At 40.9% G+C, this 15,917-nt stretch overlaps 1 protein-coding gene across 1 annotated transcript in view; it reads left to right on the top strand.

Annotated features, from left to right (window-relative positions):
• mgat4b (alpha-1,3-mannosyl-glycoprotein 4-beta-N-acetylglucosaminyltransferase B) overlaps nt 1–15,917 on the top strand; it is a 105,720-nt gene that overhangs the window by 46,227 nt on the left and 43,576 nt on the right. Inside the window, exons 2-6 of the mRNA XM_067598209.1 lie at nt 4,692–4,871; nt 6,300–6,443; nt 8,024–8,157; nt 12,860–12,906; nt 13,947–14,060. Coding sequence (XP_067454310.1) covers nt 4,692–4,871; nt 6,300–6,443; nt 8,024–8,157; nt 12,860–12,906; nt 13,947–14,060 — 619 coding nt within the window. The remainder of the gene's footprint in view (nt 1–4,691; nt 4,872–6,299; nt 6,444–8,023; nt 8,158–12,859; nt 12,907–13,946; nt 14,061–15,917) is intronic.

The raw sequence follows: 15,917 nt of genomic DNA, 5'->3' as shown, positions 1-15,917 counted from the left end.
CCAAAGTGTTTTACAGAACGACAAAAATAAAACATTTGATAACAATGTGATACCTAATATTAGAAACAATACCAATAAAGCCAACAGGAAAATATTTCATAAAGACCAAATTTTAACTTTAATGAGGTTGAATTCTTCTAAATTAAAAGCCAGATTAAAAAAACATTTTTTTAATTTCTGCTCTAGTAAAATGTTGGACAGAACAGTCCAGTTAAAGTTAGTGAAAATAGTGAAAAATAATCGTTGTAATTTCTCAGAGCTTCTGGTGATGTCTTCAAATGTCTTGTTAGATATTCAGTTCACCATCATGTTGACAGAAAAACTTTTTAATTTCCTAAAAAGTGACTAAAATAATAATTAGATTATCAAAACAGTTGCCAATTAATTTTCTGTTCATCAACTAACTGATTAATTGTTGCAGCTCTAGTCAGGAGGTCAATAAAATCATCAGGATTTAATTATCTGGTGATTATGAATATACAAAATGAATGTCATGTTTTGACAAGTGAAAGCGTCTTCAGACTGAACACAGAGTGAATTTTCACTTTGTTTTATTATCTCAGATTTAACTGCTGACTGTTGCAATGTGGGTTTATTTGTTTGTATGCAGATGATGCAGTTGTGTATCAGATATATATAGTTATGTATCACTCTTCAGTAGGGATGCACCATATTGGATGTTTTTGCCGATATCCGATATGCCGATATATTTCTAACTCATTGTGGCTGATTGTGGATACCAATATATGCACATATTTTTTCCAGCTGGCTGAGGAGACTATTATACATGCAAGCATAGATTGTACTAAGTATGATCAAGAAAGACAATATATGAAGGAAGAACTTAGGAAGACTGGAGTTCAGGAGCTCAGCATTAAAACTTTAATGAACCTGCCGAGTGGGAGGAGCAGTAGAGTTTTCATTGAGTTTATTAGACAGACAGGATTAATGTGTAGGATTTAATCTCTGGCGGTAATGCACCTAATACGCTGGTTGCCAACCGCCGTTATAAACCAAAAAGAACCACAAGAACGGTCCCGGTGTTTCCTCCGCAGGCTCCACTTCACTCAGCTGCCCGTCAGACCCGCTGCCTCTTCCCACTTTAACCTGAATAACAAATCGGGGGCTCGGTGCTCTGGTTGGATCCACGTGGAGACCCGCGCTAACGTTAGCTGGGAGGCTAGCGGAGCGTTAGCCGCAGCATGACCGGAGGGAAGCACAGCCAGCTAGCCTTCGCTAGCCTCCCAGCTAACGTGTGATGGGCAGATGAGTGAAGTGCAGCCTGCGGAGGAAACACCGGGACCGTCAGGGTGACACAGACCATCAAGGGAAGCACAGTCAGGTGGCGGAGGAGATGGCGACATATCGGCCTCTCATAATCGGCAGAATTCGCCAATGCTGATATTTCATTTTAGAGCTTTTATCAGCTGATACCGATAATATCGTGCATCCCTACTCTTCAGTCATTGTTTTACTGCATAAAGAACACATGACTTTGACCAGAAATCATTCACATATGGTCTAAAGGCAGAATTAGAAAAATATCTAGAATATGGCTGGATGACACTCACACTGATAACCGTGTAAAGAAACTGAAACTAGGAGTTTATTTTAGTTTAAGAAATGTTTTCTCTTTGCTGCAAGAAAAAAACTCTTGTTCAGTCAACATTTTTACTTCAACTAGATGATGGTGAAACTCTGTGTGAACTTGTCTCCCATGTTTATTTATTTATTCAGTTCCTTATATGTGGTCACTTGTATTCTTGTGTTGTGTGTGTGTGTTTTCATGTGTTGGTTTTAAATGTGTGTGTGTGTGTGTGCACTGAGCTGCAGATGTAACAGACTGACTGCTGCAGGAAAGAGATTATTTTATCAGAGCAGATAAATAACAGTGCAGGAGCATCATTAAAAACTCATCAGCGAGTGTGTGTGTGTGTGTGTGTGTGTGTGTGTGTGTGTGTGTTAGTGTGTGTGTGTGTTAGTGTGTGTTAGTGTGTGTGTGTGTGTTAGTGTGTGTGTGTTAGTGTGTGTGTGTATTAGTGTGTGTTAGTGTGTGTGTGTGTTAGTGTGTGTTAGTGTGTGTGTGTGTGTTAGTGTGTGTGTGTGTGTGTGTGTGTGTGTGTGTTAGTGTGTGTGTGTGTGTGTGTGTGTGTGTTCAGTTATCAGCCAAACAGATGTGACTATTGTGTTCCATTAATGAAGGTTTTAGAGGAATAATTACAGCGAAATGAGAGCGTTTCTGTGTGTTTTTAATTTTACTTTTCATCTATTAAAGTTCAGCTGACAGACAGACAGAAAGAGAGAAAAACTCGTTAATTGTTCTGTTTTTATAAGACGACTTCTGGTCAGACTTCCAGGAACTTCAGCTGTGGATATTCCTTCTTAAAGGACGAGTTCACAGTTTCTGTCTGTCTTAAAACAACAGTCAGGAAGCCAAAATGAAACATAAAGAGGGGATTTGACACATTTTTAGTATCTGTGAGTTTGCCTCTTATCATCTTCCTTGATGCTCTGGTAAAGCGTCCAGAGTTTTCCACAGGAAATTGGTCAGCGGAGGAGATGTTCAGGGACACATTTTTACTAAATGTTTAACATGAGATAGTTTCTTCTTGCTCATTTTGACAAATTATATCAATCACAGCACTTGTGACCTTTTTGCAGCACTTTTAATCTGCAGTTAATAAGTGGAAATCATTTATTGAAACTTCACACTGCCAATGTTTGCATCATTAAATTCTCTCAACAATAAAAAATTATAATAATGGCTGAACAACTAAATGAAAACATCTGCAAATTTTTAAATAAAAACAGGGAGGCTTCTTGCTGAAATATGATCCAATAATAAACATAAATAAACATGTGTAACATGAGCCGGTTGGAGAGGAAACGCCTGCTTCTCTCTGCACGAAAGGTAAATAAACAGATCTGTGACTTTAGAGCAAATAAACAGTCACAACATTTAAACCTCATTATGAGACTTTCTGGCTGCACTCAGTCACGATACTACTGTACAGTCACTGCTGAATGGAGACGATGTGTGTGAGACTAACGGGGATTACAGCAGATTTACCTTCACACAGCTTTAACTCAGCCGGGGGGGGGGGGGGGATGATGGACGGGGCGGATGCAGCAGATGTGGGATTTAGCATTTTATTTTCATGTTTTACTCAGATTAAGTCTTTTTTTTTTCTCTACCTGTTGATGGTGACAAGCTGTTACAGTCTCGTATATTCTCTGAGCGTCTCTGCCTTTACGTTAATCCCGTGATGCTTTAATCCGTCTGGTTTTATTCCCTCCTCGCCGCACGGCGCTGCAAGAGGAATGAATGAGATGTAGTACAGTAACATGCACCGATTAAATGTCAAACAGCGTTTCAATACGACAAATAAAAACAGATTAATGAAACGTCAGCGGGTCTGACACAGACGTACAAAAAACATTTTTTAACACAAAATTCTCTCGTAGCAGATTCTCAGATGTGAATATTTACTAGTTTTCCAGTTTTCCATGACAGTAAACTCAACATGTCATCTGAATATGTTCACTTTATGATATTTTATACACTGCATAGGATCAATCAATGGATTATTAAAGATTACTGATCCCTTCCATGTTCATTTTTTACTTATTTTACTGCATTTTTACAGCTTTCATGCAACTGTTAAGCAACTTCTAGCGCTCACACGTGTTATCTTCAGGAAATGATTTTTCATGTTATGTTTAAACAGTGATCAATCGCTTTTTAATGAAAATCAGAGTTGTTTGCAGCCTTACAGAACTCCTATAATAACAGATGAGCTCAATAGAAACTAAAACGGTTAAAGGAAACAAATCGATGGCCGAAGAGCAAAACCTCCGATCTGAAAAATGCACTTTTTTGAGAAACTAAAAGAAACTTGTTTTCTTGCAGAATGCTATTTGTTAAAGATACCCAACACATAATACACTGTTATTGGACTATATTATTATATTATGTGTTATAGATATTAATGCCTCTCAAAGTGCAGATAGAAGCTTTTGCACTTGGTGCAAGTTGGAAGAGGTTCCACAAAACGATGCTCTAAATTAAGTTAATAATTAAAATTAAATTAAAAATGAAATTAAGTTTGTTTTCAGGTAAAAAGATGGGCCAGTGTAGTAAATGTAATAGTTACTACATTGTAGTAAACTAGGGTCAGAATTCCTTAAATTCAGTGTATTTGCTTCCTCGTCTGCTGGAGATGATGTTCAGTGATTCGTGCTGCAGCTTCTCTACACATCCAGGGACTCTGTGATGTGTTTTTGTTTTGTTGTGTGACTTTTCTGTCACAACGAAGGGCGGGATTATCTTGATTATCTTGATTATCTTGCAGACAGACTGAATATGAGCAAAACCTTCCTTGTTCTCATCATCCAAAGTGAAATCCGCCAATCAGAACATTCTGCGGGAGGTTTTGTGCTTCGGCCGTCGACATTCTGCACATTTGTAATCTGTCTAATCTGGTGTCTGTTAATTATATTTTCACTTTATTGTATCATCATGTGTTTGAGGCTGTTTGTCTGTTTTCTGTCTTGAATAAGTTGATGATGAGTTTTGAGAACACGACACATTTTCTCTGCTGTTTGTGTCACTTCGTCCTAAAAGCTGCATCGGAGCAGTAAAGAGGAAACCTGTAATGACCTCCTGGTCCTCTCCTCTATCTCGTCTGCAGGAGATGTGGTGGATATCTACCAGAGGGAGTTCCTGGCGTTGAGGGAGCGTCTCCACTCAGCTGAGCAGGAGAACCTGCGGCGCTCCAAAGAGCTGAACCTGGTCCTGGAGGAGATCAAGAGGGCCATCGCTGAGAAGCAGGCGCTGAGAGACATCAACCGCACCTGGAGCAGCCTCTCCGGTCTGTAAACTCACTTTAGTTTGGTTTCCTCACAGTCAGGCTTTGTTTCCAGGGACTGAATTTATCAAACATCAAAATTATTTATGAAACATCCTACGCTGTCTTTCAGAGAGAGCTGCAAAGTAGAAATGATGATAACAGTTTCAGTTTGAAATATTAAGTTTTAGTTTAGTTTTGGTTTTATTTCTGTGTCCAAAACAAACATCTGGATCATCTCACATGAGATTACAAAACACCACTATTTTACAAAACATGCATCTTCTGATAATACAGTAAACATCTGGGAAAAAAGAAAACAAAGACCAAAAAAACCCCACAATGTTAGAGATCTTTTATGTTATTATGAGAAGTATAAGTGAGGAAAAAGACGTCAGCTGCTGAGCGAGCTACAGGATGTTGACTGCAGTTCACTTAACGACCACCGGTGTCACTAATGAGAAAGAATTTCTGATTCTCACAAATAGATCCTTTAAACTTTGGGAAAATTTGAAATGCAGAAAATAAAAACACTTTTTATAGGTTTAATGTTTTATTGGTAAAGAACTCACCGAGGTTATATATGCAAAAATTAATTACAACTCCTATTTACAAATAGGCCATTTACACATATGAGCCCAAACACTGGCAGCTCACCTGCACGGCTTAAGAAATAAATGTATTAATTAATAGATGTGAATTAAACTAGAAGGTGATTTTTATAACTGTGTCTGAAAACCACGTTGTTTTACAGTTTATACAGAATCTTGCACATATTGATCATGTAGGAGCCAAAATACGTTGTTATTTCTGTGTATATATTGACGTTGGCATCACGTATTGCATCCCTTACGTTGCTTGACACATGGCTGTGGTTTCCTATTATTTAACCTGTTCACTCAGCTGGTGGCGGGAGTTTTTGGACAAAGGGAGTTGGTAGAGCTCTGATATTCTCTGTTGACCGTCACCATGGTCACCATCATTACTATCATCACCATAATCTGTTCATCACGTTATTTTCACAGTCAGATTGCATTTTTTGTATATTTTTTGTGCAACAGCTGCTTGTCAGACTCTTTCATTTTTGTTTATTTTTTCAATAAAACATCAGTGAAACGTCATCTGGACTTCAGGATGGTTTTGTATGGACGCGTCACATATTGGAGCCTACTAGTCTTTTTTGAAAAGTAGTCGCTACAGATCACCTGTTCTCACCTGTTCTCACCTGTTCTCACCTGTTCTCACCTGTTCTCTCCTGTTCTCACCTGTTCTCACCTGTTCTCACCTGTTCTCACCTGTTCTCTCCTGTTCTCACCTGTTCTCACCTGTTCTCACCTGTTCTCTCCTGTTCTCACCTGTTCTCACCTGTTCTCTCCTGTTCTCTCCTGTTCTCACCTGTTCTCACCTGTTCTCACCTGTTCTCACCTGTTCTCTCTCTGTGTGTGTGTTCAGAGGAGACCAGACTGAAGTTGTGGAATGTGAGCACCAGTAAGAACGTGCTTCAGCTTCCCTCCATCTTCCATCATCTTCCTCACCTGCTGAACCGAGAGGACAGCCTGCAGCCCGCCGTGCACCTGGGACAGGGACGCACCGGAGGTAAGAAATACAAAAATCTGGAGGGAGTCTGCTGGTTCACCCACAACCAGCCCAGGCACAGTGCACCCTCCCTGGTGTAACAGCTCACTGAGGCCCCCCCTGAAACACCCAACATCCTCCGGAGAATAAAACAGATCCAACCGACCAGACAGAAACAAAGGTCACTGTGTGTGTGTGTGTGTGTGTGTGTGTGTGTGTGTGTGTGTGTGTGTGTGTGTGTGTTGTCAAGTTAAATTTATCTATTAAGCATTTTTTCTGCTTAATAAACCATTTTCCTGACAAGCCGGCTCTACATGGAGGGAATAAATACAGATAAAACCAGAGAGAACAAACACATCAGAAGAAATAAGAAGATATTAATGTGTACATGTGTGTGTGTGTGTGTGTGTCCAGTCAAGTGTATTTATGATGCACTTTGAGTAAAACAGGTTAGTCGGAGTGTTTTATGCTTCAGCAAAGGACAGAAAGATAAAAACCAAGAGAAGAAACACGACAAGAAATTTATTTGTATTTATCTGTGTGTGTGTGTGTGTGTGTGTGTGTGTGTATATGTATGTGTGTGTGTGTGTGTGTATATGTGTGTGTGTGTGTGTGCCAAATCTGATTTATATGTAAAGCTTCTGAAACAAAACAGGCTCAGCACAAAGTGTTTTTTTTTCAGGAGCATCAAGGAGAAAAACAAGTTAAAGCGAGACAGAAAAGCTTGTAAATGTACAGATAGAAGGCCAGAGGGTGTGTGTGTGTGTGTGTGTGTGTCTGTGTGTGTGTGTGTGTGTGTGTGTGTGTGTGTGTGTGTGTGTGTGTGTGTGTGTGTGTGTGTGTGTGTGCATTTATATTCCTCATCATGCACTCTGCTGTTAGCTGATTTTTCACACCTGCTCCTCTGACTCATCCTCACATCTCCTAGAAATGACGACTAAACTGTTTTAATCTCAGTCTGGATGATGTTCCCAGTGATGAAGCTTCATGTGTATATATGTGTCTCTGCAGTGACAGGGAGGAGGTCGGAGGTCAGAGGTCAGAGGTCGGGGTGGATACAGCAGAGACCCGGGTTCTCATCCTGAGTCCTGTGTGTGTTCAGAGTCTGAACACAACCACAAACACATTCATACTGCTGCACTTTCTACCAGCTGATGTTTTACTGCAACATCAGAGATTTTGATGAAAAAAACAACAACAACCACGTACGTTGTCTCACTCAGATGTTCAGAATCAACATTCCTGCAACTTAAATATGTTAATTAAGAACATTTTCTCATCATGTTGAGAGAAAACGTGATTCAGCAGCGTTATGTTTCATCCCAGAAACATCATTTCTAGCAGACAGAGAGAAATCTGCTTCATTTGGAACCTGCTGTGACCTCTGACCTTTGACCTCCTCACTGTTGGCGGCGTGATATTGTGTTTTTTTTCTTCTCCCTCCTGTTTAGTTTCTCTGAAAGTAAACAAGTGTTCATCTGTCGTTTTCTGACTCTGAGCTTTCATCACGCTGTGTGTGGTGTTAAAGGAGCACTTCACCTAAAATGTGTTATCTGTGTGTGTGTGTGTGTGTGTGTGTGTGTGTGTGTGTGTGTGTGCAGTCTCCATAGTGATGGGGGTTCCTAGTGTGAAGAGGGAGGTCCACTCCTACCTGACCGACACGCTCAGCTCTCTGATGTCAGAGCTCAGCGCCGCCGAGAAGGACGACTGTGTCATCGTTGTCCTCATCGCCGAGGTCAGTGTGTGTGTGTGTGTGTGTGTGTGTGTGTGTGTGTGTGTGTGTGTGTGTGCAGATAATTGGGCATCAGTATGTGCATGTTGATGCGTGTGCTTCCTTGCGTGCTTTCTAAAGGTCACTGGTTTAGCTAATGAACCCCAACAAACACACGCACACACACACACACACGCACACACACACACGCAAACTGGAAATGTCACTGACTCTCAGTGTTTAGCGTCCATGCTAATGCTAACTTCAAATGGCTGCAGGGAGGTGAAACATTCTCTGTGAAATTATGTAAGTATGAAATGTATGCATGCTTTCATTTATATAATGTCAGCGTGTGTGTGTGTGTGTGTGTGTGTGTGTGTGTGTGTGTGTGTGTGTGTGTGTGTGTTTGCAGTAACAGTGATGATGGTCACACTCGTATTCTGGTGCTGATGCTGCAGCGCTCTGAGTCATAAATTATCAGCTCTGAGCTCACTGGTAGAAGATCTTTAGAAACAAATATATAGTTTTATTTTGAAAAGGCTCAGTAATTTCCTAAAACATGCTGGACGCTGTAGTTTTCAACAAACACACAAACAAGCAGGAGGAGATGTTGCATTAGTTGGGGACTAGTTTCAGCGGTGGATTAATGATTAATCCATATAGTACGATAGAACTCCACCGACCTAAACAATAAATATACATCAGAATTATCACCTTCCTGACAATATCAACTGATCATTTATAAGCTTCATAAAAGCAGAATTCACGGCTGAGCTGTTGCTTCATCACATCTAAACACACAGTCGTGAAACACATATTTTTAGATTCAGTGTGACTTCCTGTAGATATCATCATCTCTGATCTGCATATAAATCATAAACCTGCACATGAGAATCTTCACATGTTGAAGTTTTCTTCAGTGTCGCAGTGATCAGTGATAGTTGAGACGATTTCTCAAATTGTAAACAAATATAAGCTAAAAAAAAAAAGGGGCGCAATGTTATACTTGTACTGTTGTGTCTCCCAAAGCATTATGGGAATTGTAGTTCCTAAACTGAGAGTGTGATTAACTGAAACACTGACACTCTCCTCTGTCCTTCATATAAATACAGTTTATTCTTTCTGTGTTGAAAACCAGCCGACAGTCAGACTAAACTCTCTGTTATCGCGGTTTGAAACGACGTCCGTGTTTTCCAGCAGAGCGGTGACATCACAGAGTCGATGTTCTTACTCAGGTAGCAAAACAGCAGCGATGATCAGAGACCTGCTCATAAAATATGAAATAAAAAGTGTGTTGTGTTGGATTTATGTTACGTCATGTGTTCCTCTGCTCTGTCACTGCAATATTCATGTTACACATCTCTCCACTTTTGCTCCTCTTCTTCTTCTTCTTCTTCTTCTGCAAAACAAACCTGCAGAGACGTCATGTGACGTGTTGTTTTCTTTCCTGGAACTGAACCCTGAAACCCTGAAACCCTGAAACCCTAAAAACCCTGAAACCCTGAAAACCCTGAAAACCCACCACGTCTCCAGTCAGCGTTTTCACTTTAATTCAGTCTGAATCCACCAGCGAGGAAATTAAACTAAAGACAGGAAACTGCAAAAAACTGTGTCTGACAGATAAAAACAAAAGCCCTGAAGGGGGATTTTAAATATTATATCAGCCTGGAGAAAAAGAAAAAATAAAGAGTAACAATATGACAGATGGAGACACAAATGAAAACATAAACTCTGAGGAGCAGAACAGAGAGGAAATATACGACTAAAGGAAATTAAATCTGTAAAAACGACTTTATTTGATAGAAAAACCTCTTTCGACAGCAGTTTTCTCACTTTACCAAACACACTGAACTGTCAGAGTCTAGAAAAACTCCAGAGATCAGTCCGGATGTTAAAAAGTCCCGTTGCTGGTGGAAACCCAGAGCTCTTTATATTACACTACAGAAAACACACATTTAAGCTGCTGCAGCTGTAAACTAAACATCAACTGACATGTTACTGACACTCGGGGCGTTTTAAAAGCCTGTAGTTGGTTTTTCTGCTCTGAATGATTTTTTAATGGGACTCTGGTTGGTTTTTCCTCCTCGGTGCGATTTGTTCGGGCAGATCTGAGCACAGAGGAAATGATCTCGGTCGGCTCACAAACAGATTCTGGAGCCGTTTGTTCGTAGCGGGAATCTGATCCGACTTCAGCCGGACTAAACAACGCAGGTGTTAACTGAACTGAGAACGTCTCATCAGCAACTGTCAATGCAGCGTTTATGTGTTTATTATCATGTCCTACCGGGACTTTTTCTGTTTTTTGGACTCTTTGTGTTTTTGTATCCTTCTGATGCTGTTTTCTGTTTGTAGTCGGACTCTTCGAGGGACTCTTTCATTTGTGTTTCCTGGTTTTGGTTTTTCTCTGTTTCCCTTGTGTGTTTACTGTAGTTCCTGTTTTATTTTGAAAGATTTACTTCCTGTGTTTGATTATTTCATGTGTCTCACCTGTGTTTCATTTGCAATCGCTCCCTGTGTATTTATAGTCCAGTTTTCAGTTCGGTCGTAGTCGAGTCGTCTGCTTTTATTCGATGTTCCCGTGTCTCCTGCGTTCTGGTTTGTTCCTGTGATGTTTTGCATTTTCATTAAAAAATATCTGCATCAGATTTTGCCTGCCTACCGTCTCTGCGTTTCAACCAGCTCCTTGACATTTATTTAAGAATATCTGGTAATCATGTGTGAGAGATTTGACCTGATCTTTTATAAAATGAAAGCAGTTAAACAGGAGAGTGAAGTCGTGTTCTAGTCGATGTGTTTTGTCAGTGAAGAGACAGAAACAGTAAATCTCCTCCTGGAATATTCAGTGAAAGAAAACTCTTCATCCTGCCCTTGATCATTTTTACAACAGGTGAGGTGCAGCTGCTGCTGTGTGACGCCGGAGAGGATAAATAAACAGATCGGGTTCAGTACGGTTCAGTACGGTGGCCCTGAGGTTTAAAACACAAAAAACCAAAACCATAACAACATTTTAGAAAAGACAATAACAAAACAAAAACATAAAAAACACAATGAAACAATGAAATGTTTCTGTTTTGTTGTGTTTTGCACCTCAGGGCCACCGTACAAGGTGCTGCCGTTAATTTGTTAGTAAGAAGTCAAGAAACAGACCAGAACTCAGAGGCAACAACACATCTTTTTTTCTACGTTTCTTGTTCTGGACCAAAAGATTCAAACTGCTCGAGCTCCGTCAGAAGTTCCTTCATCACTGCGTCCAGTCCTGAAGCTGACGCCGGGTGCAGCTGGAGTTCAGCTGCTGCCAGTGGAAACCTGCTGGATGTGAGATGGACGTTTTGATTTCTGCCAGACTGGACAAACTCCTGCAGCTCTTCATTCAAACAACTAAAAAAACATCTCAGCGTGGATTCAGAAGAGCTTCTCTCAGGCTCCTGTGATGCTCCAAGTGTTGTCTCTGTTTGGGAAGAAAACCTTTTTAACAAAAACTCTGAATATTGGAGAATATTTCTGTCATGTTTTGTTTACTTTCTGGTTAAAAACAGTTTCCTCCTGCAGTTTCAGCATCTGCATCAGAAGCTCACAGAGAGAAGGTCTCTCAGTACATATTGACAGTGAAAAGCTCTAAACTCTAAACCATCTGCTCCTCATTAACACTCAACTCCGCGGTAAGCTCCACCCAGCTGGCACCTCCAGGACACCAAAACAAACCACGGGCCGAGGCTCCGCTGTGCCGGTGGAAACATGCGTGACTTCGGGGCGACCTCGCTGCCTGGACGCCTTCGGAGCCACATGATTGGAATCCCAGAGGGAGCCCGTTCGGGTTGTGATGTCATCGATTGCTCAAGTTGTTGTTGATGTTCGAGTAGGAACGAGTGTGTGAGTGTGTGTGAGTGTGTGAGTGTGTTGTTTTGGTGCAGAGATGGATGATCTCAGCTGACCGTGTATGTGTGTGTGTGTGTGTCTGTGTGTGTGTGTGTGTGTGTTATTATGGGTTAGTAGGTGATGGATGACAAACACTGAGGAGACATTTGAATCAAATTATGCATTTTATAACTTAAACAGAGAAAGTTCATCGACGGTCAAATTCAAAATTCAACACCAACCAAACCTCCCCGTCCGATATCGCTTTACATCACAGTGATCAGATATTGTTTTCATTAATACAAGTTGATTTTCTCTCTAAAAATACTTTTTTTTAGCAGCTGGATAGATAAGAACGAAGCCCTGGAGGGACTGTGGAGAAATGAATAACTAATTCCTGCTCTGGGTTTAATAATTTGTGCCTCTGGATTTAATAATTTGTGCTCTCAATATTTAACAGAATTCCCCCTCATGCCGTCCTCTGGTCCTGCGTTACACCCTCACTGTGGGTCTCATGGATGTAATAAAGTTTTATTTTGAAATATGTGGATATTAAGCACAGCACACTGTGTCTCTGAGATCCTTTAATTAAGCAACTGTTTGCTAACGAGTTCAACCTGAAAGCTGATGACTTATTGTTTCTGATGAATGCAGGTTTAAATATCACAAACAACAAATATATTAAATAACTTCATGACCAACAACACATGAACAAATCAAACTCACCTCACAGCAGCTGACATCTGAGTGAGTGTTAGTGTGTATTTATGTGTATCGCTTGTTAAAAATGTCTTCCTCTCTCTCTGTGTGTGTGTGTGTGTGTGTGTGTGTGTGTGTGTGTGTGTGTGTGTGTGTGTGTGTGTGTGTTCAGGCTGACCAGCAGTACGCCAGCAGTGTAGCAGACAACCTGAAGCGCCTGTAAGTCCACCTGCATGATGCCGTTACCACGGCAACCAACACAAGAGAAGGGATTCTGCGTGTGTGCTGTGTTTGATGTCGGCTCGTACACGGCGGTGTTTGATCATCACAACGTGTGTGAACAGCTGTGTGTGTGTGTGTGTGTGTGTGTGTGTGTGTGTGTCATTGTTCACAGCTTGTAGTCAAAGTGCAGCATGTTAATGCATGATTAATTCATCACACACACACACACACACACACACACACACACACACACACTCTCAGCCTGCAGGATAAACTGTCGGCAGCAGCAGGAACCGTTTTGTAAAAACATTTTTCCGCTCAAAGATCAAGATGATTTTTCCTTCCTTCACCTTCACTTTCTCTCATTTCTTCTTCCTCCTTTCGCTCATTATTTCCTTCACTCCGTCCTCCTTCTTTCTTTATTCCTCTACATCATACTTTCCTTCTCTATCTCCTTAGTTTCTGTTGTTTCCTGCATCCTCCTCCTCTCTCTCCCTGTACCTCCACCTTTCCTTCTCATCATCCTCATTTCCTTCACCCTCTCCTCCTCCTCTCTACTGCCTCTCTCTCTTCTCATTCTTTCTTCACTCCTCTACCTCTTTCCTCCATCCTCCTTTCCCTCCATATTTTGTTCTTTCCTTCCCTTCATCCCTCTTACTTTCCTTTGTCCTTCTTTTCATCCTCCTTTAATTCCTGTTCTTTCCTTCTCTTCCCTCCTTCCTCCCTTTCCTAACCTCCACCTGTCCTTCACTTGATCCTCTTTTCTTTCCTTCTCTACCACTTCCTGTCCCTCTTTTCATTCTTTCTCTCTATTTCTCTCTTTATAGTCTTGAAATACAAACATTCCTTCAGTGTTTTCATGTTCATGTGGTCTCTCAATATAACAACACAATGCTGTTTATTACTGTGAGAAAACACTGTAGAGACATATAAATGTAATTTCTAGGAGAGAGAAATATGATTGATGATTGATCAGCTGATCATGTGACTGTCAGGTTCATGTTGTGAGATGTGTTTCTCTCTTCTTCTCTCTTCAGTTTTCCAGCAGAGATTCAGTCCGGTCTGTTGGAGGTCGTCTCTCCGTCCGTCCACTTCTACCCGGACTTCTCTCGTCTCCGAGAGTCCTTCGGAGACCCGAAGGAGAGAGTCAGGTGTGTTCAACTGTGTGTGTGTGTGTGTGAAAGTGTAGAGAAGACGTCTCACTCTGTCGGATTTGTTGGAGCTACAGAAACACTCTGATTGTACAGAGATGTTACAGAGTGGAGCTTCTTCCCTCACAGAGGATCTTTGGTCGAGTTACAGACACACGAACCGACAACAGACGAGTTTCATTTTGTCATCAAGTGATTCACAGCATTAATTAGTGACGGCTGATACGAGCTGCTGCCCAACACGTTGATCATTTTAACCAAAGTGACGCTCGGTGCAGATAAAGATGAGAAGCTGCTGGATGAAGCTTCTCAGCTTTGATCAGAAGACACACAGTTAATGATCTTTACTGTGATTTTGTTCAGTCTGGTCAATGAATAACACTCCAGTTCCTTAAGTCATTTCATGTGTTATCACTATGCATTTTTTGCTTTTCGCGCCATTTAGGTCATAAATTCACCAAAAGTGACCTGTAGTTATGATTGAGTGACGCATGTCAGATGACTTTATTTTCTCTTATAAGGTGATTTGTGGCTTATTAAAGAGAGGCGGGTTGGGTGGATGTAATAGTTGCAAAAAGTCACAAAAGCAGCAGGAGAGTGATGTTTAAGACAGTTAACCGGACATGTTTACTGCATTTTACAGATCATTTTAACCCAAACCAGGATGTTACCCTAAAGGCCTTTACACATACAGAAAACAGAAAGTTACTGAACCAAAACAGTTTGCATGTCGGCTCCACGGGTTGTATTTATAAATCCATGATGATACCTGATACATCTCCGCCAACTGTAGCGAGTGAACCTACCTGTCTGCTCACAGACAGACTGAGAGCTGATCAATCAATATAGATATGGTCAATAAGTTAAAAACACACACAGCGGGATACTCAACACCCCACGAGGGCCGTGAAACAGCTGTCTGTGCAGATCACGCTTTGTGATTGGTCGATGCTTTTATTCGCTGTGTGAAAAATCAGAAAAATCGACCTTGTTCCGGAAAAAATCACGTCGCTTTTTCGCCTCATAATATTCAGGCTCTGTGTGAAAGTTCTCACGACACAAACAACAGTTTGAAAAAAATATGCGAATTAATCACATGAAAAAAACACCCCCAGTGTGTAAAGGCTTTAAAGGTATAATATGTAATTATTCCACATTAAAATGTCTAAAAACAACTAGACCTATGTTATATATGTTGTTGAGTTGTGTACTTACATTATCAAACCCAGAGAAATCTGTAATTTAATCAAACGTCAGGAAATATTCAGGACACTGCTGAGTTGCTGCTGTACAGAGTCGAAGTTAAACCGGAGCTTCAGCTTCTGTTCCAGAAGTAGGAAAACCTCATCAAAACCTCGTTAACATGTGTAAATCTTTTCGAAGTATTTTGGGGGCATTTAAACAATACAAAGCTGTATAGTCCATCTCTGGAGTCGTGACTTCCTGTTTGGTCGTCTCACACGTCACAGTCAGAGAATATTGACAATAAACGCTTCAGTTGTCCAGAAAGACAAACGAAAGAAACAGTGTGAGAGATTGTGTTGAGTTACAGAAGCTGGTGGAAGAGAGGATAGACAGGAAGTGATGTCATGACTTTGGCTGTGTGCAACCAATCAGGATACAACATGAGATAATGCAGAATACACTGGTGACGTTTTAATGAAGTTTAGGAGGAAACACTTCTTCTCTTTACATCCGTAAAGGCTCCTCCTGGTCTTAACATGTGATGTGAGTCTGGATGATGACATCTGATCCGTCCGGGTCTTCAGATTTACTCCTGGAACTGAAACACGTTCTTGTTTTCTCAGCTGTTCCTGCGCTCTGATCAGATCTCAACATGTAAATGAGCTGGGTGGA

The sequence above is a fragment of the Thunnus thynnus genome, chromosome 9 (assembly GCF_963924715.1).
Source record: "Thunnus thynnus chromosome 9, fThuThy2.1, whole genome shotgun sequence".
Classification (NCBI taxonomy): Eukaryota; Metazoa; Chordata; class Actinopteri; order Scombriformes; family Scombridae; genus Thunnus; species Thunnus thynnus.
This window is presented reverse-complemented; position numbering and strand designations above follow the sequence as displayed.